The following is a 25890-nucleotide window of genomic DNA, read 5'->3' on the forward strand; positions in this document are numbered from 1 at the left end:
CTAGGGGAGTAACTTGATCCAACCACTTCTGATAGCTGCAGTTTCAGGTACTAGGAACTACAAACAAACTAACAACCATTATATAGGAAAACAATTTTTTTCAAAAATATTTCAGTGAAGTAAGCTATGCAGAGGTATGCAAGTCTGACAGGATATGCTGCCATCCAGCAGAAAACCAGAAACAAAGCCTGCATGAGCCTCCAGAAATACCATCACAGACGAGTCAATAATCAAACATCGATTATAGAACACTTGAACAAAAATAAAGGCGATATCTCAAAAATAAAAACATGAGAAAGGTTGCAGCTAAACAGCAAACACTGGGCTAGCAGGACTGAAAGACTGACAATTTTATGGCACATGACATCCTGTCACCAGCAACAAATAACTTCTGCACACAAAGAATTTCAGATCCTCGTTGAGAACTTTGGAGGAAAATAAAATAATGAAAAAAGAAGAAACTTATCCTTTGTTACTCTCTTATCTGTAAATTCTGAACAATGATGTGGTTGAACTAACATGCAGGGAGGTGAGCATTCTTTAAACTCACAAAGCCAAAAGTAAAGTAACCGATGCTTACAAGTGAAAAAAATAAAAGTGTTTGACTAATGAGAAAGCACACACCATCATCTTTGTTGTAGGATGAATGTAAATTGAGCTTAGAAATTGAAGGGCTTGACCCTCATCTTTTGGAAGCCAGTTTAAAAGACTTCAGGAAAGAAACATTTCTCCCTCATCTCCCTAAAATGCAGCACGTAGAAATACATTGAGATAATGTGTAGGCATTCAATGAAAATTATTACAGCTCCTAACCTTTGCTAACAAGTTTCAGGGCTAGGTAATTGATTATAAAAATGAAACTGCATTTACTATTTGCTAACTTCTGATAAGCAGCAGCTATATAATTGATTCTCCTTTTCAGTATGCAACCAATTGCACTGGAATGAAAGCCTGTATGTGAAACGCTGCTATTTTATTTAACAGTTTGTCTCACTGCCTACTTTCCCCTCTGTCAATAAAGACTGAACTCAAATTGCCATAAAAAAAAATGATGTGGACTACTTCAGTGTATTTAGTGTTATTACTGGGTAAATGGTCTAAGGCAAAAAGAGATGCAAGGTTATCTTAAGTTACTACTTTTCTGGGAGGAAATCTAGGAGTCAGAAGCAATCATTAGTCATTGTTCCACAAGTCTTCCAAGAAGATCTGTCACAAAAATCTGGCAAATCTCATAATCCTGTGTTTCTGTATCTCCAAGGCATAGTTTGCTAGACAAATTCTGATTAATTAGCTGTATCAGAATAGTCTGCTAATATAAACATAGTTCTCATCAGCATGTGTATTCTTGGCAGCATAACAATTCTCCCTTCCTCCTCTCCCCTGCTTCACTTTTGACAGCACAGTCTGCTCACGTAAGCACATCTATGTTTGCACCTGGGCTGCTGTAGAAGCATCAGGAAAACATCCATTATTTTATTGAGCAAAGTCTGTTGGACAGCTAGCCCGAGAATTCTACCTAATACTTACCTGATGTGCTTCCTCTCTAGATCGTCCCCAAACCCCTAAAGCTTGTGTTTAATGACCCACATGGAGAAAAGAGCAGCGTTCTTTACTCCTTTTCATAACCACCTGCTGGCCTAGAGCACAGGTCTCTCCCATGGTCACTCACACAAATAGGTCAAGGCAAATGACTTTGAATCCTCATCACATTCACTCCTGATGGAATGGTTCCTAGACCGAGAAATTCTGCACAGAACTCCTAGGTGTTACTTGATGCAACATATGAGCCTGTGATTAAGAGTTACAGTGTCATGCTATGCAACATGAGAAAAGAAAAAAGACCAAAAAAGACTTGTTTAAGCCCATTCTTTCTTCAGACTGAGCACAAGTTCAAGTAGAAAGCACCATGCCTAAAAGATCAATCTTGACATGCCTGTCCACTGCAAAAGGAACAGAGCACATGCTGATCTTCAGTAACTCCCACTTAATCTCAGTAAATTTTCTATAGGTCTTGCTTCCTATCACTTTGTATGCACTGCCAAGATTTTACAGGATTTTATTTATGTCTAGACAACTTTTTAAGTATTTAAGTCTCCTGCAGTTAGTCACAGTGATTCTTCCTTCACTCAGTTTTACAATCTTCCAATGTAATGAAAATGGATGTCCAGGAGCTGGAACAACCTAAATGATCATTATTCACAATAATCTAATAAAATATGCTTCACTGAAACTTAATATTTAAAAAATACAAGCTGAAATTAAAACTCTGGGAGTTTATTTTAAATAGCAATAACAATAAAGCACTACAATATCTCATTGAAAAGTGGGACACAAGCAACACATGAATGGGACCATAACTGAATTAGTCTGCACTGCAAAATAAACAAGTAATCATCACAGGATTTGATAGCCATGCATTTAAACTTATCCTAATCCCAAAACTAATAAGAAGGCATAACTATAAAAATAGATCTCTCATGTTAAGTCTCATAAAAGTCACAAAATTGCAAATCTGCTCTAAAGGATTTTCTCACATTTTAATTAACTATCATAAAAATATTGTGATGAGATAATCTCAGTTTATATAGAAGTATTTTCTCCATTTAAAATTATACCCAAGAAAGCTTAGTAAGCTGCCTATACCCTGCTGACAGGCACAAAAAAAATTATCCATTCTCATATATTATATTTTATAGATGGGAAAACCATGTGTGCGCAATTTAAAAATGGAGGCTTTAAAAAGTCAGCCAAAGAGGTGAACTTACATCAGACTTGGGAAGCCTGAACTAGATCAATCCCCTACCTGAACTATTTCTCTGCATGTCATGATAGCTCAACATGCTCTGCAAGGAGCAGAAGGATGCTGTGACTCAGACAGTATCCACAGACAGCCTCTACACAATCACTTTGGGTTTACTGTATCCTCCCATGCCCCCTCTGCACAGCCCTGATATTTCTACTCTAGAAATTAGGTCTTTAAGAATCTATTTAAGTACTCAAATAATTTCAAAGCTGGGTGTTCAAACACATGCTGGATCATGGCCCAAAACTATCGTGTTAGCTTAATTTCTGTATTTGGTGACCAAGCAATGCTGCTGTTACAAGTTTAGAGCACCTGCCAGGTACCACAGGCTGCTTCTCCCACCCCAGTCCAGACACAGCATGAACAGGCTCAGACCAGAAAAATGCCTGACTGCTGCAATCTCAGTAGCAGTGGATCATACATCTACATTTATTACAGTATCCTTATTAAACAACTAACATCACATTTCTTCAGAATTGGAGACAATGCGCTGTGAGAACACGGGCTGCTTCCTTCCAGGACTGAGAGTTTCTGGACCATGCTGAATGCCCAGTGTGAGGTGTGAGTCCCTGCACAGAACATCTGATGGCCCAACAGGACACACACACCTTCAGGTCACCCAGCGATCGTGCTCAGCACACGACACCCTTTCCCTGACACATCACCTCATACACCAAGTCTCTGCCATGCCTGGAAGAAAACATTCAGGGTTTTATCCTCCCCTCAAAAAGACAGTATGGAGAGCTTTTCAGTTTATCTGTCCTGACCCCAGATGGAGAAGGGAAGATGTCTAGAAAGGCTGTGTTAGTCCAGGTGGTGGCCCTATGAGCCCAGGTCACGTAATCCCTGGGCAAGAATTTGTTCAGCTTTGCAAAGTCCCTCTGGGGAAGTAGAGATGGTTTCCTGAGACAGGAAATCACTGAACTGTGGGGCTGACAAAAGAGGAACAGCAAGCTGACATGGCAGTAGCATGATCTTTACCAAGAGGAACCTGCTGCTGAATTATGGCAGGTGAAAGGAAAGGGTGGGACTGCCAAACCCAGGGGAGCACATGGAGAGACAGACAGGAGGGCAGGCACTACCTTGAAACTGGGTTCTTCCCTGCTCCTCTCCCTCAAAATACTCTCATCAGGGGCTCGCCTCAACCCCACCACTTTCCAGACCGCTTTCTGCTCTCCTGTCACAACTTGTTTCACTTGCAAGCCCAAATCCAGCTGCCCTTTCTGTGCACAGGGCTCGCCTCCCCCACCCACGCAAGGGGAAGGAGCAGCACACGCTGGCTCTGTGCAGCTGTGCCAGGACTCTGCCTCCTTCCTCCCGACACAGCCTGCCTGCTACCCCAGCCCTCCCGACACAGCCCTCCTGCTCCTCCAGCCCTCCTGACACAGCCTGCCTGCTCCCCACCACGAGCCCCTTCCCACTGTCTCTGCAGCAGCAGGGGATGGGACAAGCCAGATCCCAAAGCTGGGCTCTGCTCAGACTCAGCTGAGTTCTCCAGAAACTCACCCACCAGACATGCTAGCCCCACACACATCAGCTCCAGCTCCTCCAGTCCCCATGCTGTCTGTCCCTTCGGTCCCAGCTTCCCAAATGATACTGTATCCTTCCCAGTCTCTTTCAAAGATCCCTTTCCATGATTTTGCCATAATGTTTCTTTCCACAGGCTTTAGGGATATACCTGGTGGAACATGCTGGAAGTAAGTTCTTTGCCTTTAATTTGGGTTTGCCACTGCAGAGATGCTGATCTGCCTTCAGCCCATCACCACTACCAACAGCAAAGTTCTCTCTATAGTCTGTAAATGTTCCACTCATAAATATTTGCTTACAGAACAGTAGCAGAAAAGTGAACTTTTAAGTATGCACATTAATATACCCTGTCAAAGTTCCAAAGTGCTGCTGTTGCAATCCTAGATACTCCAGCTCTAATTGTTCTCACCTCTAAAGCCTTCACTCTCCAAAGCCTACAGAACACAGAGGCGTGCAATGTCAATGTCAATGACACAGTGAAGTAAAGCAAACAATATGCTAGCAAAAAAGTACTTTCTATTTCTCAGCCTGAAATTTTCTCAAATATCTTTTGATGCTTAGGGGTTATTTATAAATAAAAAATACTCTTATGTTATTTTGCTTTCTTTAAACAAGAAATCTAGATGATTTCTCTTAAATTTCAGCTGCCGAAAGAATAAAAATTGGTAGGTAAGAATTTAAGTAGTCTTTACATCTTTTTCCCTTTTCTAAGATTTTGAGAAGTCAGCTTCAGACTCCCTTCCAAATAAAATAGCAGCAAACAGCTTTAGCTCCCAACTCACTATACAAAATTTCAAACCACCACTTGTGTATCATCAGTAGAAGAGATCACATGTGTTAATATACAAAACACAGCACCTAAAAGGCACAGTTAAAGTCCACACAAGGGTTCAATCCAAGGCTAAATCACAGACATGGATGCTCCTCAGCTGCAGCAGTAGCTGGTGGTACAGGCTGACACTGTCAGGCTCCCTCCAGAGTCACATAACCCAGTCCCTTCCTGCAAGGGAGGGAAGAAACAGTCCCACAGGAATTGTTCCTCCTGATGCAAATGGTGGTGGGAGCTGGACCTCCCTCAGCTTTCTGACCTGGACATGCGCTGTTCCAGCTCTGATCACAAGACAATCTCCCTTGCATGGCAAAGCTCAGCCACCCTGACACTGGGCGAGCTCTTCAACATGCAATTTACCTGGTATATGTGCAAATATAATTTCCACAAGATTAAGCATTCTAGAGTCACCAACAGCTTGCTGGCAATTGAAATTACCGAAGATGTGCATCCACTGCAGAAGTAAACCACACAAAATTATTCAGCCTTGCAATTGCAACTAAAGATTAACCAAGAAGCCAAAGGCCGTGAAGAGTCCATTATGTTAGAAGTATTGTTCAAGAAATGCCACAAGAAACATAAATAATTTTTCACCACTGAAGTACCAGAGATCACTCAAATCCTTTCAGATGAAACACATACTGTAGTACTTCCACCCTCACTTAACAACCCAATAGTGCTGACGTGTCCAAGGGGAAACTGGTTCTCCTAAGCCATTGCCAGTCCCACTTCACAACAGCTTCTACAAATATCATTGTTTGAAAATTCTGGTATACAGGGCCACATTTTTCAGAGAACACTCATCAATTTCCTCTTTCATTATGTTATATTTAAAGAAAAAAAACAAAACAACAAAAGAACAAAATTTTTCTTTGCATAATACCCGATTGTACAAGATATTACTACTGTTAGGTATTTATTAGTGTTCATTTATTATTATTGTTATTTACTGTTAGATATTTACCTATTATTAGATTTTTATTGTCAGATATTTACTGTTATTAGATATTTATCCATTGTGAATTTTTTTTTTACTATTAAATATTTACCTGTTGTTAGCTATTTCCTATTTTAAGATACTTATCCATTATCAATTCCTATTATTAACAGATACTTAGAATAGAGACTTGACAAGCTAAAGGCCTTGTCAAGCCTCTGAAGGGGGGAAATGATGTCTTGGGTTTTAGCTTTTCTATTTTTCAGACTGTCCTGCTTGGTATATAACTCTGAAACTTCATATTAGGTGTCAGTAAGTTCTCTCTGCAGGGTGTTTGGACAAAAGAATCCCTTCCCAGCTAGACAATCAAGGACACCCGTTGCCCAAAAAGCAAAAACAACGGTGAAGGAAAGGGGCAAGCCAAGGGGCTGAGACTTCATAACCTGGGGCTGTGGCTGGACAATCAACCCCAATATGTGGATGAACCAAAACTTATAACAGTGTAAAAACTCGTGACCAGAATCCATCCTGGATTAGACTCAGGTACAGCCCCAGCCAGGCTCTTGCACTGCCCAAGGTGTGTCCTTTCAATAAATACCTATTTTATCCTTTTTGCTCTGCCTAGTGTCTGTTCCAGGTCAGCCTTTCCAGGCATCACAACCAAAAACAAACAAACAAACAGAAAAACAACAAAAAAACCCCACCAAACAAAAAAATTAAAAAAAAACAAACCCAAACAAAAAACCCCACAAAACAAAAAAGAACCAAACAAGCCACTAGCCAACCCCTAATCCACATCCAGTCCTCAGTGTCAGTGTTGCCTGACCACAGGGCATTAAAGAAATACTGCATTTTGTTTTGTTGTTTTTTTTTTTTTTTTAACTTTCAAGTCACTGTTGAGGAAGATAATGGTAAACTGCAGAGCTCAGCATTTTATTAGCAAATGGAAGATTTAGGTCATAACCTCAGACGGAATTAAATCCCAATAAAACTCTTGGTTTTGCAGTAGCTATCCCTCCCTTAAGACAGTAACAGTTCAGCTCTAAAGAAGGAAAAGAAAACGCAAAAAACAGCTAGAAGTGACTTGAAAGCCAGCTAAAAAACCCCTTTCACATATCATGAAAGGTTTTAGCAAGAAAATAAAGGTTTTCATTGAAATATTCCCTCTAAAGTTTCCATTTTTAATTAACAGGATCCTTCAAATTTTATGCAGTTTATCACACTGTCACAGAACTTGCAGTCTGTGAGCCACCAACTTCCTTCCATGGTTATGAAAAAAGATCTGTACTGTACAGTACGTCCAAAAAAGTAACAAATATTGACTGTACTGCATGAAGAGAGCCTCCTCAAAAGGAGTCAAGGTCCCTACATGCTCAGCACTCTGCTCTCTCACTCTTAGATGAAAAGCCTTCCAGAACAATTGTTGCTGTTTATAGATGATGATGCCTCACAGGAAGACTAGAAATCAGTTAAAACAAGTAAAAGCAAACTATGGATGTTACTTTTGTGAATTAGATTCCACCCCTAAAACAAGGCATCCCACCTTAGCAAGAGGGCTATGTTTTTACACATACTCACACAAAACTTACAGTGTGAAGCTCATATGTAGCTTTCAGGAGTAACCATAAGTAAAACTAAGAATAAATCATTTTGAGAAACAGTTTGAATGCATTACTTCTGCCCAGAAAAATTACCAAACTCTCGGACTGAGCCATCAACCTCAGTCTTTGAAACTACTCTCACATCTAAAACTGAACACTCCAGCTTGAAATTATTCACCTGCCTCTCCTCCTCTGGGTGCAAATATCGCTCCTCCCAACACCCCACTTCTTTCTGGACAAAGCTGCTGGCAGCACACACTCAGCCATTCAGCATTCACTACAGAAACACACTGTGTTATTCATTGCCCTGTGCCACTGATGCAATGGAAAGAGAGCCAACGATGTGAGTACACTAAGTGTGTTGAAGCCCATCTTTCCTTATCACTTCTGTACTTGCAGATGGACATAAGGATTAAAAAGTGACCCAGAAATAAAAGAAGAAAAAGACTCACAGCTGAAGAAAAGTGTTTCTAAAATAAGCAGACACATTTCTGCAGTAGATCAGAGAGTAAGCACGCCCCCAGAAAAGGGTGGGAATTTCCCATGCTTGGGAGGAATAGAGATCTTTCCCCTTTTACATAGCAGAAATGAAACAGCCACCATGGACCCACAGGTGACCACCACTACAGGGAGTTCCATCCTGCCTGCTGGTTCTGGAGCTGCATGCTGTCCAAGAGGAACTGCCAAGCTCAGCTGTGCTGCCCTGGTGGCTGCAGCAGCACTCCAAGGTCCCCTTTGCAGGATGATGAATCCAGCAGGCTCTGCAGAGCCCAATGCTGCCAGCATGCCCTGAGACCCAGCTACATTCCCACTCCCACAAAATCTCCAGAAAAACCACAACTATCATTTCCCTGATCCTATCCCTTTAGTTCTCAGGCAGACACAAGGCATATCTTTTGCCCCTCTGATACACCAACAGTTTTACACACAGCCAGAAAGTTTGCTTTCTTTCTGGCTGCAGACACCAAGGGCTTAAAGTTCTTCTGAGATAAGAAAAGAACTTTCTTGCAGACCAGGCAATACATTACATTAGGATGCATAGAAGATGCCAAAATATTCTGTGAATCTACTAAGAAATGATTAACCTGTCTCTACATCCCACGGTAGTCACCTTTGCAACACAACACTTACTTCCCACTGTCTCAAAAGTTTTAGACTCCTCCCCCTGCTGCCCCAAGAAGCTGTGAAGAAGTTTGGGATTTAACAACTCAGGGTACTTAAAGTGACAAGCAGTGACAAGAAATGACCCACAGACACAAGGGAGTCTGGATGCAATACCAGAACCTGACCCTTACCAAGTCTGCAGGTGAAATTCCAGAAATCCCCTCCAAGATTCACATAGACACTTTGGAATTCGCTGCTGTGGGGCACCTCATATTAACTGGGGTTAAATCTTGAGGGTAAAGCACTTAAACTTCAGAGCTAAAACAGAACACATTGCGTCATTCAACAGCAGTGTGATGTGCCAGGTCAAACTGAACTGCGGAACAGTCGTCCCTCCAAAAGTCCTGTTAGGAACCATGTCAAGAGCTAAACCACTGGAGTAAACCATTTTCTGAAAGTTTTAAATATTTAACAAAACAAAAAATATTGCTGGAAAAAAGTACAAAATAAAAATTATGCAATGAGAAGTAGGTGTCATTATTTACTGACACATTGATGAGTGTTTCAAACCAAAGGACTTCATTACTAAACATAATCTCTAGAATTACTTTACTAACTGTAAAGCTCTGCATTACGAAGTTCTTGTCCATGCAGAAACACAACAGCAAGAAATGTAATTCGCTCAAACTGGAAGTTGCTGGGACATTCATAACACCGATTTTCTTATTGCTCCTGTGGGTAGGCTGAGTTCAAGATTAGCAGCAAGTTGCACAGCAGTTTGAAAACTGATGAGTAATATTAAAAATACTTGACAAAAATATCAGTCATGAATTGAATTTGGAAAAAATTATCCCCTTGCTAACCTTTAAAGCTGTCAAGTGTAAGATGCAAATGGTTTTCTGGATTTACATCATCAGTTGTCAGGGCACTACTTTGCTGTCAAGTGTCAGAAATTTTCACGTTCCCCAGTTCTAGAAAGCAAATCCCGGTGGGATGTCACTGTGTGGATTTTAAAATAATACATGCCCTATCATCCTCTCCATATGCAAGCATTTGATGAGATGTATCAAGAATTAAGGAACTGATTCAGCATTCTTCTCTTTTTTGAAGTTACATGGCAACATTGCAGTTTCCCAATCCTGCTTGAATATTCCATTTGTTCTTTCCCTGTTCCTTGTCTGGTTCGAAGGTAAAGGCCACTGAGTTCATCTCTATTCTCCAGAACAGCTAGAATAAGCCAGCAAACTATGATTTTATCTGGATGAGTCACAGAATTCACTTTGCTAAACACACGCTGCTTTGTACATTTCACAAAATAAAATTCCATGCCAAAAGGGAAAAATGCATATATTAATACTCTAGCTATCTCATCAACAGAAAAATAATTCAGAAGCTGCAATTCAAAGAAAGAGCATCTCACAAATAATTCTGAGATCTCATAGTTGCCTTCACTTCCCCATTAAGTTCATTTCAACCCATGTATTCTCTGTAAGGTATCCAGTTACAGACTCTTAAGTCAACATTTACCAGCCCACCCCAGATAAACTGCCAACCCTCTAAAATAGGAGTTTTAGGAATTTTTCCTGGTCAGCATGAAAAGCTCACTCAGCTCAACAGTGATTCTGAAAAACAAAAACCTATTGCATGTTCTAACAATAACAAACAAACAAAAAAAATCAAACAAACCCAAAACCCACCCCAAGAAAAAATTCACATTAAAAGGCCAAAACAACAAAACCATGAAATAAGTTGGTTGTATAAAAAATACCACACTTAAATCAAGTTGTACACAAGAAGAACAAAATAGATGTATCTATGGTTATTTTCTTTAGTCAAATTGGAGAAAAATGGATTAAAAAAAAGCAACTTCTGTGGCAAGCAAAATGACAAAGGGCATTTTTCCAGGATTCATCTGATTGAAGAACAAGGCTGAGTTCATTACAAGCTTACTTAAACGTGACTCAAAGAATAGCTTTCTAGAAGTGCTGTTCTTTACTGGGACTTGATAATTAGTTTCAAAACCATCTGATAAGAAATACTATTCAAAAAATGAAAGCATTCAAGAAAAATATAAAGCCCTAAGTTTACAGAGCAGTTATCAGCTTTCCGTATATATGCTTTACTGTGTTAGAGACATGGAATGTGTTAAAAGCATATACCTAAACTGGTTTCTTTCAGAATGACCATATTTACAGAGCTCCATATTCCACTTCTCCTTAAAAAAAAAGCCAAAAAAAACCCTAGAAGAACTTACTGAAAAAATAAACTTTTTAAAACAAATGTCCTATCTAACATCCAGCATACGAGATTGTACTCTGGTACAATCATTTCCGCATCCTGTTTGCATCCTATTTCATGCCACACCACTCTTGGCCCATTCAATCCCTGGAAATACCTTCTATTTATTCTAACTTTTTGCACTTTTCCATGAAACTCACCACCTGTCTCCCCAGACAAGACAGTGTAATTTAAAAATCTGATTCGGTAGCGTATCCATCTAAAATACCCAAAGCTTTGAAGCAAAAGAGAACTGAGTCATCTTTTTGGGTTTGCCTAGTATGTGATCTGGATTTGTCCTTTCTTCCCCTTCATGCAACAGGAAGCCTGTGATGAAAGCAAGATACTTCCAGTAACAAAGCCTAGCACTACAAAACACTGTGAAGAAACAAAGACTTTTAATACAACTTTCTGACTGAAGCCAGAGGTCTGGGAAAAGCTGAGACATGCTGCTTCTAACAGTAAGGTAGAGGAGCTCCCTCTATTGAATTAGCTGCCAGTATCTCTTCAAAGTTTAAAAGATGCCAACTGTGGTCAGAATCAATGTTCTAATAAAAACCCAAAGCCTTCCAGCCTGGGCAGCTGGAACCCGTCATGTACACTGCATGCAAGAGACAGCTAAGAGAAGGGGACAGCCACCACACAGAGCCCACAACACATTGCCAAAATGTCACTGCCTGCCAGGGCTCCAGCCCTGGGGACTTCTGCTATCCTTGGCTGTTGTTTGAGTTTTCCCTCAGGTCCAAAACTGCTGTGACCAACACCCATGATTAACGATGCCAGGACCTACTACAGATGGTGCCACCACAGCACAAAGCACAACAAATGCAGTTCGAGCTTTTGAAGTTTTTCTTCACAACACAACAGAGGTTAACTGTAGAAAGTACAACCTAAACAAAATATATGGATATACAGACTACTGAAACAGTCATTAAATCACCAACTGCACTTTTTACTTCTTATCAAGGGAAGCTTAGTACTCCCATTGCTGTTTAAAGCACTTCAAATGCTTTCTACCCAAACATTACAGAACTGTTCTAAGCCCTGATAACCTCTAAAAATCATGCCCTGAAGCTGCAGGTGCTCTTTCTTGCTCTCTACACTATTTTATCACTTCATCCCATTTTTTATCCCTCCAAAAGAAGCGTATTTCTTATCAATACTAAAAATACTAGTTCAGTAGAAGCAGCAGTGTTTTAATAAGCAAATATTTATTTGCCTTTCGGGGGACCTATATGCATGATAACAAATACAATTTGCTCTTAAGCCAGGCAGAAATTCCTCAAAAGAGCCAACACTTTGGAGCAGTAGATTAACATCCACTGGTATAGGAATGGTTGTGATTCAAGCCATCGTCGATAAAACACAATGGGGAAGAAGTAAAAGGAAACAAAACCAGAGAAGAAAATAAAGGAAGAAACTTGATCACTGCCAGTAGTGGACTGTCAGAATACAAGGTATATTGCAATCTCCTCTCTAAATGAAGAGATTCATTTTCTAGTGTATTAAAGGTTGAAATGTACAGCCTCCTTTAATATTTGTCCTGTTCCCATTAAAGAAAATATACTGAGATAAAGAACATGTAGGTCAAAGCCTTGTCTTCTGGGAAGATAACACTCAACCATTTCATATCAAGGGCAGTTGTTAATATTCAGGTTTTCCTGGAAAAATCACGTTCTGCTTGAGTTGTTTCTAATTATCACCCTACAGCATTTAGTTAAGAGTCTCTCATTTGAGCATCAGTGCATGGAAGCGTAACTATTTTTCTGGAAGACAGAGGAACTTGAGAGAAATCAGAATATTGCAACAGGTCGTCAATTCTCTTACAAATGTGGTCTTGCAGTTTACACACATTTTTTTTAAATTAAAAATTAGCGTATTACCAGAGGAAAAAGCCAGAGGAACCTTGGGTAGCACTGAAGAGAGAGCCTGAAGATTACAGGGCTTTAGATATGGTAAAAATCAATAAATAAAGTCTAGCCTCCTATCAGAGCTGGTAGAACTAACCAAGACCATACTAGAACATCATACTATAAGAAATGTGGAAAAACAGTTTCAACAATCAGCATGGTAGTATTAAAAAGCCACAAAACTCCTGTGTGTGAAAGAGCAGTGGAACAACCACTGGAGATCAGACTTCGAGACAGCTTATCTGTGATCATCATGTTATGGTCACAGAGCAAGGATCACAAGGGAAGACTGAATATTGATAATCTAGTGTTAGGAGATCCAATTACAAATTACAGCTCCTAGAAAATAAGCACATTCAGTTTCTCCAGTGTTACTGGGCTCAAAGTGCATACAGAGAGGTGGGGCTCTTCTGTAGTCAGCTTGCTACTAGCAACCTGCTCTTATTTCACCTAAGTCGTCCAAAACCACTTTGACCAAAAAATACTCCCCAGGAAGTCCTCTGATAGGAACCTAAAAAAGCTCCACAATGGTGTGATATGGTATGAGCTGCCAATATATTAAAGCTATTGCTGCTACAGAAATGCTTGTTTTCCTACGGCTTAGAAGGATCTCATATGGATGGAGGAATGGCACCATAGAAATCTGCAGTGAGCACTCATACATCTTAAGATTATAAATCCCACTGCATAAGTAAGATACTTGCAAGAAAATAGAGAACACAGTTTTAGCCTAATCACAACAGATGTAATTTGCATTATCTAAAACGTTTATGCTATTTTATTTTCCCCTTTATGTATCACCTTGCATAAATATTTAGAGATTCTGTTCCCCAAAAATTTCTGCTGGAAGTAAGTCAGCAAACAAATGCTACTATAAAGAAGTTAACATATAAACCCAGGGTAAATAATTTTAACAATCCTGGTTACTTTCAGGAAGGAGAATGGATAGTGCTGCAAGAAAGGGTATTACTCTTACACAGGCTGGAAAACGAAAATAAAGTATCTTGAAATTAAATAGTACTTGTTTCAGATATGCTTATTTCATGAACATAAAAACATATATTTTCTTCAATAAAAATCACCTGGCTGAAATGTCAAGGATTTACAGATCTGGATCATTTCTGTTGTTGCCCTCCACTTTCTCAGTGCTGCAAACTCAACAGTAGAGGGGAGAGCACAGGAAAATAGTTTATGTTGGAAGAGTTTCAGACCAAAAAAGGAAAAAAAAACCCTAAATATATCAAATGCTTCCCAAAGCAATCAATCTAACAATTAAAACTCACTTAGGAATCAGTCTGGTTTGTTACCTGTATATTGAACCAACATACATGGTACACTGAGGCATATACACGTGGCACAGATGTTTTCTGACTTCATTTTCAGAAAACCTATGTGAACTCCAGATCTTAATATAGAAATCCAGTTTCCCTAGCTCAAAACCCCACCAGACACACCAGGGAAAAAACACAGACAGGAGTGAGAACACAATGAGAGTCATGAATAAGATTACATGTTTCAGTCTCACTAGGCTTAGGCAATATTGGCAATATGTAGCAAGTCCTGTAATATAACAACAGACTAAGAACCCCCTTGCTGTAATCCACCAGAAAGGAGGGGGAGGGGGTAAAATCACAATTAGCTCATGATTAAGCATTGACTTTCTTTTCCCATACAGCCACTTCCTCTAGGGATGTACGAGATTATAATCTGTGCTCTCACTTAGTCTGTCCTAGAGTCAGTCTCCCACTGCAAATGTGTACTTGGACCCTCTCTCTCTTTTTAAGAAGGGTATCTTCCTAGGCAGTTTATTCTACGAAGAAACAAAATCAGGTTTTCTCACAAGGATCTCCAGTCCACCTTGAATATTGCCAGATATATTTACAATTGAGGCACATAAACTTTTAATATGCTTTTAATATGTTCATCTATTGCTTTCCACATCCAAAACTCAAATGGAACTCCCAAAAGGCGAGCATCATCATAACCATAATTTGTTTAGATGATAGCAAACTAGTTATCATCTAAAATAGCTGAGATAGCAAGGGGGAAGAACCTGTAAAACTAAAGCAATATCAAGAACTTTTTATAGGTACATTTGTGTCTAAGTATCTTTTATATTCCTCAGAACAAACGGAGAACTAGAGGCTGAAATCTACTAGTGGGCTTTCCAGGCATTTTCGGTACTGCACGCAAAGTTTCTACGCTGAGGTGGGTGGTTTCTCCCCACATGTGCTTCCTTACAGCTAGCCTGAGCTTCTCCTCGAGGGGGCAAGGAAGGAATGAAGAGCAGAAAGAACAAGTTATGGTTTCACGTTTTCTTCAAATGGAAAATGTAGCCAATCACACAATCACCAAGATCGTTTTGTATTTACTGGGCTAAATCTCTCCATGGGGCCAAGTCTTGCTTCTTAGAAGCCGAGGTACTTATCCCTCTGATAATCCACACGCTTTCAAGATTTCCTAAAATGAACAATCTTTCCTGAACACTTTCTCTGCATCACAGCAACCAGTATTCTTTGTAAGCTCTGCCACCGGGACTGGTATTTATTAAGTCAGACAGTGATTATACCCTGTATTTGCCAAAGCAAAAGCCTAGCAGCACAGCCTGACACACTGCTTACGGTTCCAGTATCACTGTTGATTCTGTCTGGAGCTCTTTTACTATTCTACTTGAAAACACACATTCAGCAGCCTTGCTTTACTGTTGTAGCCAGCTTTGCACTTGGAGCTTGTAAAACACAAGTACAAACGCATCTAGTGAAAAAGGTCTGCTCTTCTTCCATTTCGCCAAGACCATCCGGCCGTAAATGGTTAATTGGAGAGCACGTAACAACCAGGCAGAGGCCAGGAATGAAAAACCACCAGCAGCTCCAACACTTCTACAAACCCTGCTGTTGCAAAGGCACATAGAGGCAAAGCCATTTCTTAAAGCAATACAAAATTTTACCACAGGCTGACGCTCTTTCTACAAGAATAATGAGACGGTCCCCGCGGTGAATGCAGAACTCCTCACTTCACAGCTTTTCCCTCAGACTTCACTTTCACGCTCAATATTTACAAAACAAAGCCTACAAACACCTCATAGCCAAAATATTCCCAGAACAATTAGGATATTTAGCACTCTCTGCGCCTTCCTACTTCCCCAGCGCCTCGCTCGGGAGCGCTCTCACGGAGCGGGGAGGGGAAGCGAAGTTAGCCCCGATCGGCCGGAGCGGCCTCGGGCACGCAGCGTTGCCCGAGCGGGGGGCACCGACACGGGGCTGGTGCTCCGGGCACCGCGCCCGCCGCCTGCCCGGGCTCCCGGGGCCGGGAGCCGCCGGTCCCGCAGCTGCCGGCTCGGCCACGGGCGGCACTGAAGGCGCGGAGGGGAGAAGCGGCTGAAGCGCCCAAGTTGCAGGCGGCTCGCTGCGCAGACGTGCCGCTCAGCCTGGAAGTGAAAGCGGCACCGCACCGGGGCTGTCGCTCCCGCGGGGGCAGCGCTGACAACGCCCCGCAGGGACCGCACCGCCGCTTCCCACGGGGAACGATGAGACCAGCGCCTCTCGGTGCCCCTCACCGCCCGGGCAGCTCCTGCCTTTCCTGCAGGAGAGGCGGCATCAGCCGGCGCACCCTCGGAGGGCAGGAGAGGACCGCTCTCCTCCAGCAGCGCAGCGGGATGCGGCGGGCAGCAGCGGTCGGGAGCGACCCCCGGGCGCGGGGAGCCCGCGGTAGGTGCTGGGGCGCTCCGGGGAGCCGGGCGGGCACCGCCACCTGCGCCCCGGCCTCCCCCCGCCAAGTTCCGCGCGGCCGGGACGGCGCGGCCGCGGCCACCGCTTCCCGGGGCGGGCGGGCGCTCACCTGGGGGCAGGCAGAGTGCTGCGAGCAGGAGGCAGAGCAGGGGCGGCAGCGGGCGGCGGCGGCAGGAGGCGCAGGCGGCGGCGGCGGGGGGCTCCATCATCCCGCCTGCCCGCGGCGGGACCGGGAGGCGGCGGCGGAGCGGGGCGGCGCGCCCGCGGCGGCTCTTCCCTCCCGCACCGGAGCGCGGCGGCGACTCGGGGAGACCGGCAAGAAGCGGCGGCGGCTTTCCCCCGGCGGCGGGAGCAGGATAACTTCCCGGGCGCGGGCGGCGGGGCGGCTGCTCTCCCTGTCGGCGCGCAGCGAGGAGCGACTCCGCACCGGAGCAGGTGGCGGCTCCCTTCTGGCAGCCGAGCGGCGCTCCAGGACTGAGCGCTGCTGCGGGAGAGGCGGAGCCGGGCGACGGGGCTGGCCCGGCCCCCGAGCCCCTCCCGGCACACGGCGCGCAGGCGGGGGGAGCCCCGCGGGCAGCCCCTGCCACCGCCCCGCCGGGCGCAGCCTGCGCTGCTTCCCGGGATGTGCCTCCCCGCCTGCTCGGGATGTGCCTCTCCAGCCGCCCGGGAATGTGCCCTCCCAACCCCTGCCGGGTGCGCCGCTCTGAAGGCGATGTGGCCGGGGCTGGCGGGCATGCGGGACTAGCCGATCCCCCCTTCGCCTACTCCCGCTTTGCCTCTGCTCGCTGCATGGGCTGTTTCCTAGTGCTGTGCTCAGGATGTTGGTTACACGTACTGCAAATCCAAAGCTCAAAAAGCCCCATGAAATAATAATGGAAATGCCCGTTGTGTGTATATAGAAACGTGATGGTGTCTCCTCTGAGCCAAAATGGAAAAAAAAAAAAAAAGGGGAAATAAAAAAGCAAAGATAATAACGATCAGCTTAATCTAGTTTAATTGATATAGTAGAGGATTGGACAAAGGGAGCTCACAGCACTCTAGCTGCATGAAGAAATGCACTGCAGGGTGAAGAGGGATCTTTCGTCACTTGTGGAAGTCGGCTGCCCTAAAGGTCAAAAAGATTCCTCATCAAAGTAATGTAATCCAGAAGCAGCGCTTTCATGCACAGCGCTCCACTCTCCTCCTGTTTCGGTCTGAGTAAGCAGTGCTCTTTCACTGAGAGGGAAATAAGCACGCTGAAGCTGCACAGCAAGTTTGTCAGCTAACAGTTCTGCGTGATCAACATGTAGCCCACTCTGTCATGTGAAGTAAACCTGATGTCCAAAATCTGAAATATGAGTAATGTGCATAGTGTGGTCTCTCAGAGGGACTTTCTAGTAGTGAAATCCGAAGTGTCAAGTGCTCTGTGTCACTTCACCATGTGATGATTTGAATTCTTGGATGGGAACTTCCCCAAAACTCCGGAAAATGAAAGACAAACTTAGCCAGTCCGTTGTACTATTCTCAAAACATTTTTCTTGATGGCTAACAACTAAAAATACTGAAACATTACAGTGATACAGAGTAGGTTTCAAAAAACACAGCCTGTATACTTTTTTTGTCAATCATGCTTGCTTTCTGTAAAGCAGGGTAAGGATACTTGGCTTTTAGAACTTTAAAGCATTGTCTTCACTTCGAAAACCCCCTTCTGTTCTTCCACATTATTATTATCTTTCATATGTGTAAGGCACGCCTTTACTTTCTAGGCTTACTGCTCAGCAGCACTCTGTCGTCCTTTGTTTTCTCAGCAGATTTCTCTTAATGGGCGTATTACTAAGCAGATTTAAAAAATACCACTTTTAAGCCAATAATGTAGCAAATTAGTATTTCCCGTTCAGTGTTTTTTGGTTTTTTGGTTTTTTTTCTTTTCCTTGCATGTTTAGAAGTTGTAGTGTAATCCTTAGTAAGATTATTTAATATTTCTCTTGCTGCCAGACCTGGAGTCTTCCTCAAAATCTTGAGAGAGGCTTTTTATAGAATTGCACTGAGAGGACCATCTAACAGAGTTCAAACTTTTATCCCTACTAAAGCTTTTAATAGTATATGCTGATTTTGCAACAACTTGTGCTCCATTACAAATTAAGGTCCTAATCCTACCTTCTTCATTGATATGGGCAAGCTTGTTGAAGTGAGTAAAACTGTGTCTGGGGAAAATAAAAAGACAGAAAAGGCAAAGGCCAACTCTAAAAATGATCTGAGTGCAAATAAACATAGGAAAAGGCTTATAGGCCAGAATTCACTCTGCATTTGGTACCTGTTTGCTTTTTTTTTTTTTTTTTTTTCTTTCAACATGGCAATAGTGAGATCAATTTGTATGAATGCAAATGCATGGTTTGCTGGTTTAGGGAATTAAATAATGCCCAAGTACCTTGTTTTCAAAGCAGATGATTAACTGCTGCCTCATTTGCATTAACATAATGAATAGTATATGTTCTTTCTCAATGGGAGAAGGGATGAGGAAGCCTTTCTGAATATTGTAAGTAATTTCTGATGGCAAGGTGCAGAGACTAAAAGGCAAGCTATAGAACTATATATTTCAGGCAGGTAAAACATATGGGGTATTTTACAATGTATGCTCAAGATAGTATTGAGAAAAATTGTTTGAGGACTATTTTGCTCTGAATGTGCTGTAAGGAATATGAGAAATGTGAAAGATTGCGTAAAGGACATAATACTTTAATCAGAAGTGTGATTTGTTTAGGGTTTCCCTCACTCCTTTGTCATTTATCTTCAAAGCTGTTTCTACCTTTCACATGAAAGGAGCTCTTTGAATTCTGAGTAAATAGAAAACATCTCAGGCTCAGATTACTTAAGTGTTTTGATAACTTTACAGGATTCTAAATGTGATTAGAAATTGTTAAGATAATTATTAAAGATATCTTTATATGCTATGTCGTTTTGGCTATCCTCAGTTTTGAGACTTATAATTAATTCTTTTAATGTCTGTTAGGTTGATAGAACATAGACTTGTTTTTCTACAGATTATTTTCTTGGGCTATGCTCCTCTTTCTATTGAAGTTAATGGGAGCGTGAGTGAGGCACTGATCTGTTGGGAAAGCAGCAACTGCCTGGCTTTAAAGTCCAAAATAAACATTTATTTTGAAGAAGTTAAAACACTTACTAGTACAAAAAAATTCTGTAGAAAGTAACTGTTTTTGAAAAGCAATAATAACAATAATACTTTGTTAAATGCTTAATCCTATCAAACCACAGATTTTCTATTTATGCGACAAAGTCAATTAAAAGTGTAATCCATTAATAATGGTTGTGCATAATAACAAAGAGTTTTTGTGAAGATGAAACATCATTTCCCTTTTACAACAGGTGCATAAAACCCTTTGGAAGCCAATCTCTAGCAAGAATAGTAGAGAATAGTTATTAATAGAGCACAATGCTCCTGATAATTTAATCCGTTGTTAATAGTGGGTGGATGACTGTTAATATTGTTTCAAGGAAACTCTGAGGGCTGGTTTGGCTCAGCACTCAAAATACAAAGTGGAGACCTATTGTTGAAACTGCCCTTGAATTGCAAGACAGGCATTGAATGCGATGTCCAGCCTTGTGTTTCTGCAAATCTGATCCTGTTAATTTGGCTGGACGCTACTGAGGGGTATAGGTGTCAATTCAGAGGAGACTTGCATGGGTCTAGAATATTATAATTTGTGTTAAAACGTGATTCAGCATTATCTGACACCAAGGGTTAAGCATATGTGTAATCCACACTGCAGGTTACAGCATAGCCACAGGAATTTTTGGTGACTCATCTGGGACTTGGCTCATGTTTTATGACTCTTGAGAAATCCACAAGGTACTTCCAGCCCCCTTAGGCACCTTGAATACCTTTAAACACCAGGCTCCTCAAATCTGAGCCAAAGCATGTTGAAGTCAAGCAGAGTCTTTCACTGATTTTGCTTGATTGCACTAGAAGCTGTGGTAGATGAATACTCATGTCTGTCAGAATTGTTTTGCATTGCTCAGTGCCGGCACGTGAGGATAACTGGCAGCGAAGTCTTTCTGAAGTGGATCAGCTGTACATAGTCAAGTGTCTCTAGATTGTAAAGTATTCCTAACAGAACTTGCAGGACACATAGAAAATGGTCAAAAAATCAGAGCTGGCATAAAAGCAAACTGTGACCAAAACTATCAAAGAAGAAAGCCTACTTAATTGACGTTTCTGCAAGTATCTGCAAATTTGGCTGTCTATGACCTAAGTAAAAAAGACCTGTAAATTTGGAATAAATTAAAAAAAAAAACAAACACTGGCAAATTACACTAAGAATATTTGGAATCAGCATTTTCAGTATTTCTTCACTGCAAAAATCATACTACTGAAGAACATTAGTAAATGCCTGCTACTGTTGTTATCACAGCCATCAGCATAGCAATTAGGCTCCTGAAACAAACTTATTTTCCTATTACCCATGTCCAGTGCACCCGTTTTTGTTACATAATTTAACTAAAGGACCAGTACTGTACAAACATTCATTAAAATAACATTACATTTGTATTATATAGAAAATACTCAGAATGCTTTCAGCTAAGAAGAAATTTTCATAAAATACAAGTGGAACATGAGAATAAGGAGCTTCTAGAATAGCTGGTTGTCTTCAAAAGTTTGTGATCTGCCTTAAAAACAAACACGAAGAAAATAAAATTTTTAGACTATAAGCAGGTTTTATGCACAAAATAGAGAAGTCACATGATGATGATGATTGAGAAGTGCATAAAGAGAAAAAGCAATCCAGTTCTTTAGGCTGGACCAGTATACATCAACTTTCCTGGCCACCTACTCACCTTTTGTGAAGGCTCAGTTACCTTTCCTCTGCCTTTTTCATTAAGATTTTAGGTAGGTAAAAGTAAGCAGTTTTCAGATTTCAGGTCTCTCTTTTTTTTTTTTCATTAGAAAAGCCACATATGAGGGAAAAGAATTCTTTTTCTGTGAATATCCAGTAGGATACACAATTGCAAAGAATAGCACTGATAGTATGTTGAAGTAAAATAGCTGTAATACAAAGAATGAGATTATTAGCATTGCTAAAATGATTAGTCTGGTTCCCCTTTTCTCAGTGCCCATGAAACCAGATTCTTTGACTTTTTGTGCTTTCTAGTCCTTGACTGTAACAGGAAAATACCTTAATAGTAAAGGATCTGATGAGCCTCCTGTACTAAGGAGCATCCTTGACAAGACACGTTGCATTCTGCCAGAAATATCCTGCAAGCAGTTCTGCAACATCTGGTTTGCAATGTTGATGTGCTGTGAAGGAGCAAGAAAGAGCAGAGTGTCGTGTGATTTATTAGGATGTCACTGAGTTTCTCTGTCCTGCTGGATGGATCCAGACAACTCCTTACACCTACCCACAGCTGGCCTCCCTATGTGTAGGATGGACTTTCCTGAGTCTCAAGTGGCGCAGAACATAGTTCTCAGGAGGGCTCAGCCAAGTCCTGTCTTGTGAAGCTGCTTCTTGGGCTGTTCTGCACTACTTGAGACTCAGGAAAGTCCATCCTTCACAGCCCAATGGCCTAATGGCTGCTCACAAAGCACGGGAGTGCAGTTGGTGCTGGCGCCAGCCTCGCCTGGGAGCAGTTCCCCGTCTGTTCCCTTGATGTCACTTGTGGCTGAGACTTGGACTGGCTTGATTCTTGCAAGGTCAGCTCTGTCATAATCTGCCCCAGCTTCCAAATCTCAAGCTGCGTTACCCAGTTCTACTCATGTTGCCAAAGCAAGTGCAGACAGCACCCTGGCACAGCAACAGAGGAGGATGGAGGCCTGCTCTGGCCAGCAGTCTCCTTTTATCCCTGCTCCATGCTGCCAGTCATTATTGCGACATTAAATCATGGCATTTTATAAGGTACGTACTCAAATAGCTTTCACCTTTGTCCTGCCTTTCCTTTGAGGATTTTGGATTCCGTGAGAGTATAAAGTGCTTGGCAGCCTGTGACACTGGACAAGATACGGAACCCTAGAGATTTGAACAGATTTCTTAATCTGTTTGAAAAATGATAGTGAGCAAAAGAAAGGATTCAGAGTTCCTGAGATTTCATCCTCAACCTCCCAAACTTAAACTACTTTGTTTATATTTCTGTTGGTTAGAGAAAAGTAATAAAAACAAATGTAAAGAGCAGAAGCATGGCTGGCAGTCAATTCAGTGAAATGCTCCTGCCTGTATTAGTTAGTGTGTTCATGTTTAATTTTCAAACTTAGCCAAGAGGAGAAAAATGGGAGTAACTCATTCAGAGCATATTGGGGATTTTCTCCTTTGCATTATGGAAACAGCAGTGAAAGTAAGGACGCAAAGAAACAAAGTGTATTTTTATGGGACATTTGAATGCAAGATATGCAACAGAGTTTGCACTTTATCCACCTGGAGACCACTTGGTTTTGTGTATGCCTGTGGCTGAAGAAAATCAATGAAAATTAAACAAACCTGTAGGTCTCTCTGGAAGATGGACAGGACAAAGACAGCTCAGAGCCTTTCATGCCTGCTCAGACCAAAGGAAATTTGTTACCTCTTCTGCAGAAGCAATTTCCTTCCCTTTTTGTCTTGAGTGAACCAAAGAACCTCGATCAAGTGTTGAAGAATATGAGTTAGTGTTGAGTGGAGCAGGTGCACCGCACTGCAGAGGTCAGCTCCTTCAAAGCACTGCTTCTTTGAGAGATGCAAATAATAAATGAGAAACGAGAAAATGAGAGATGCCGATAAAATGTGAATTGGAAAGGAAGGATTAAAATAGAAAGTTAGTACCAGGTTCACACTGTTTTTCAATGTTTGGACACTGGATTTTGTACATCTCAAAGCTGGGCAGTTTCGTTGTGTAACAGATATTGCCTCAGACCCTACTAATCAGTTTTTCTTTACAGTCTTGATGGTAGTAACAGACTTATTCATGCTGCATGACTTTTAACATATGCAGCTTTCATTCATTAACTTGGAGGAAAGGGTCAGCAAGAAATCAATTATGCTTTTTTTTTTTATGTAACCATATGGAGGACCATTAAAATGAATCCACTGTCTGTGTTCCAGCATTGCAATTTCTTTCTTGCAACCTCTATTGCAGTGTGTCTGCCCCCAGTTGTGCTACATCAGCACTTGTAGATTAGGAAGAGCAATTCCTAAGTAAATGAAAGGGATTGCTTCTTCCCAGTGTGCCAGTTACCCAAGGCAGGAATAGGCCTGCCTCAAGGGATGAAAAGGCCACTGGTTGGTCGTGTGTTCCTCAGAGCCATGTATTGTCAGATCCCTGGGAAAATGTATTTTGATCATCTGTCATTTAACTGGATACTTGTGTCATGGCTAGATTTATCAATTATGTTTTTAAATGCTTGAACATTGAAAGGTTTTCAAGACCAGACTGTTTGGATTGCAACACAACTTAGGTGAATAGTACTGGAATGTGTGTATGTAATGCTGGCTCCCCAGAAGGTGATATTAGCCCTTGGAAAGGATGCAGTGATTGAAAACAGAGAGTTTAATTAAATCAGCAGGAATGTGCCAACATATTTGAAGATGTGGAGGGTTAGCACATGTATTTCAAGAATTAGCCATGTACAAATTATGATTGTAATATGATATGCATGTAGCATTGGAGCAAAAGGCTCTGAAGTGCTTGGACTGTCTTTAAAACAGCTTTGGTTTTCTGGAATGAGGAAGAGCTCCTGCTACAGGTAGTTTACAGATGAACTAGATGAGTAAAGTGTGCTTTGAAGGAAAAGAAAATTGTCATTCTTGTACATCATCCTGCTCAGTTGAATATATTGCACTGTTGTACGCATTTCTTTTTTTATGTTAAAAACAAAAAAAATTGTAGAAAAAAAATCAAATCAAACTTGAAGAAACTTTTGATTTGCAGAAATTATAGTAGGAGATGTATTTTCATAAAAATGAACTTGTAATTACCTTCAAGAAACTGTAGATATGTCTTTGGGAGGAGATTTATGGCATTTTATGTTGGCAGAAGACATAACCACAGGTTGTTGGATTAGGCACCAGTGCTGAGTCACAGCTTAGAAGGTAATACCAATTACTGGTGCATCTTTGTGAGAGGGGCTCACTGTAGTAGCTGTCACATGCGTTTCCACTGGCTAAAATAATCAGTGCAATTATAGAAGCAATGTTGCAAGGGCTTTTTCTTTTTTCATCTAGAGTGCTGAGAATTTCTGATAAGGATGGATAACTAATATTTTGGCAATCTATTTAGTAGCAGTCTTCAACTCAAAGGCTGGAAGACAATTGAGTCTTCTCAGACAATTGAGCTGTCTCAGGACCACACTCTGCAAGAGATGGATTCACAAGCACATTGTAGATTTCAAGGTCAGATTCACATTCTGTCAGGATGTGTGTTCTTTGTTAGGAATGGCAGTGAAAAGGGTTCAAACCTTCCTGGCATTAATGTTCTGAAAGTTTTCAGTTAGTAACAAGGAGAGTCTACCTGTTTTGCTTAGGGCAGACTTATCAAGACCTCTCTACTTTTCTGGCTTACATTTGATCTAACTTTTTAAGTCTATGACATTTTTCAGAGGGCAATTTTTTCCCTTGACTCTGCTACCCAGAGTTTTAATTTATTTGCAGACTTGCTGTTCACCCTATTCTCTCATTGTCAAACATTGTCAAGTCTCCCATGTCTCACAGACATGTTTCTGCTTCATCCCATTATTTCTGTTTCTGTTCTCTGTTAATCTCAGTTCATATGTGTGCCTATATCTTGGTCTGTCTCCCCACTCTAAGTCATTTGTCTTAGCTCACAGGTAGGTTTCTACCTGTCTGCAGCCTAGCAGCTTCCAGCCTGCCAGTCAGTTCTTCTCTCCACTATTTTTTTGCGTGCACTTTCCTCTGAAGAAGAGGAAGCTCAAGGACCCCTTAGCTCTGGTTTTCATTTCTGTCAAAAATCACCTACTCACTGCTTGCTGAGCTCAGCAGCATGAGAGTCTCCTGTTAATTTGAAATTCACCTGTAGCCTGGTACTGGTTTTGGCTGGGATAGAGTTATTTTTCTTCCTGATCATTCTTCCTATGGTGCTGTGTTTTGGATCTGTGATCAAAAAAGTGCTGATAGCAGTACTTGCACAGTGTCAAGTCCTTTTCTGTTTCTCACACCACCTCGTGAGTGAGGGAGCTGGGGATCCACAAGAAGTTGTGGG

General features: G+C 41.7%; 1 protein-coding gene across 2 annotated transcripts in view; it reads right to left on the minus strand.

Annotated features, from left to right (window-relative positions):
• Window positions 1-17181, minus strand: part of ALCAM (activated leukocyte cell adhesion molecule) — a 116012-nt gene extending 98831 nt beyond the window's left edge. The window contains exon 1 of one of the 2 annotated variants that reach the window (XM_033086020.2): window positions 16826-17181. In XM_033086020.2, coding sequence (XP_032941911.1) covers window positions 16826-16925 — 100 coding nt within the window. In that variant the 5' untranslated portion in view covers window positions 16926-17181. The remainder of the gene's footprint in view (window positions 1-16825) is intronic. The other variant, XM_033086028.2, reaches the window with a different exon arrangement.
• Window positions 17182-25890: the final 8709 nt, after the last annotated feature.

The sequence above is a fragment of the Catharus ustulatus genome, chromosome 2, assembly GCF_009819885.2.
Source record: "Catharus ustulatus isolate bCatUst1 chromosome 2, bCatUst1.pri.v2, whole genome shotgun sequence".
NCBI classification, from domain to species: Eukaryota; Metazoa; Chordata; class Aves; order Passeriformes; family Turdidae; genus Catharus; species Catharus ustulatus.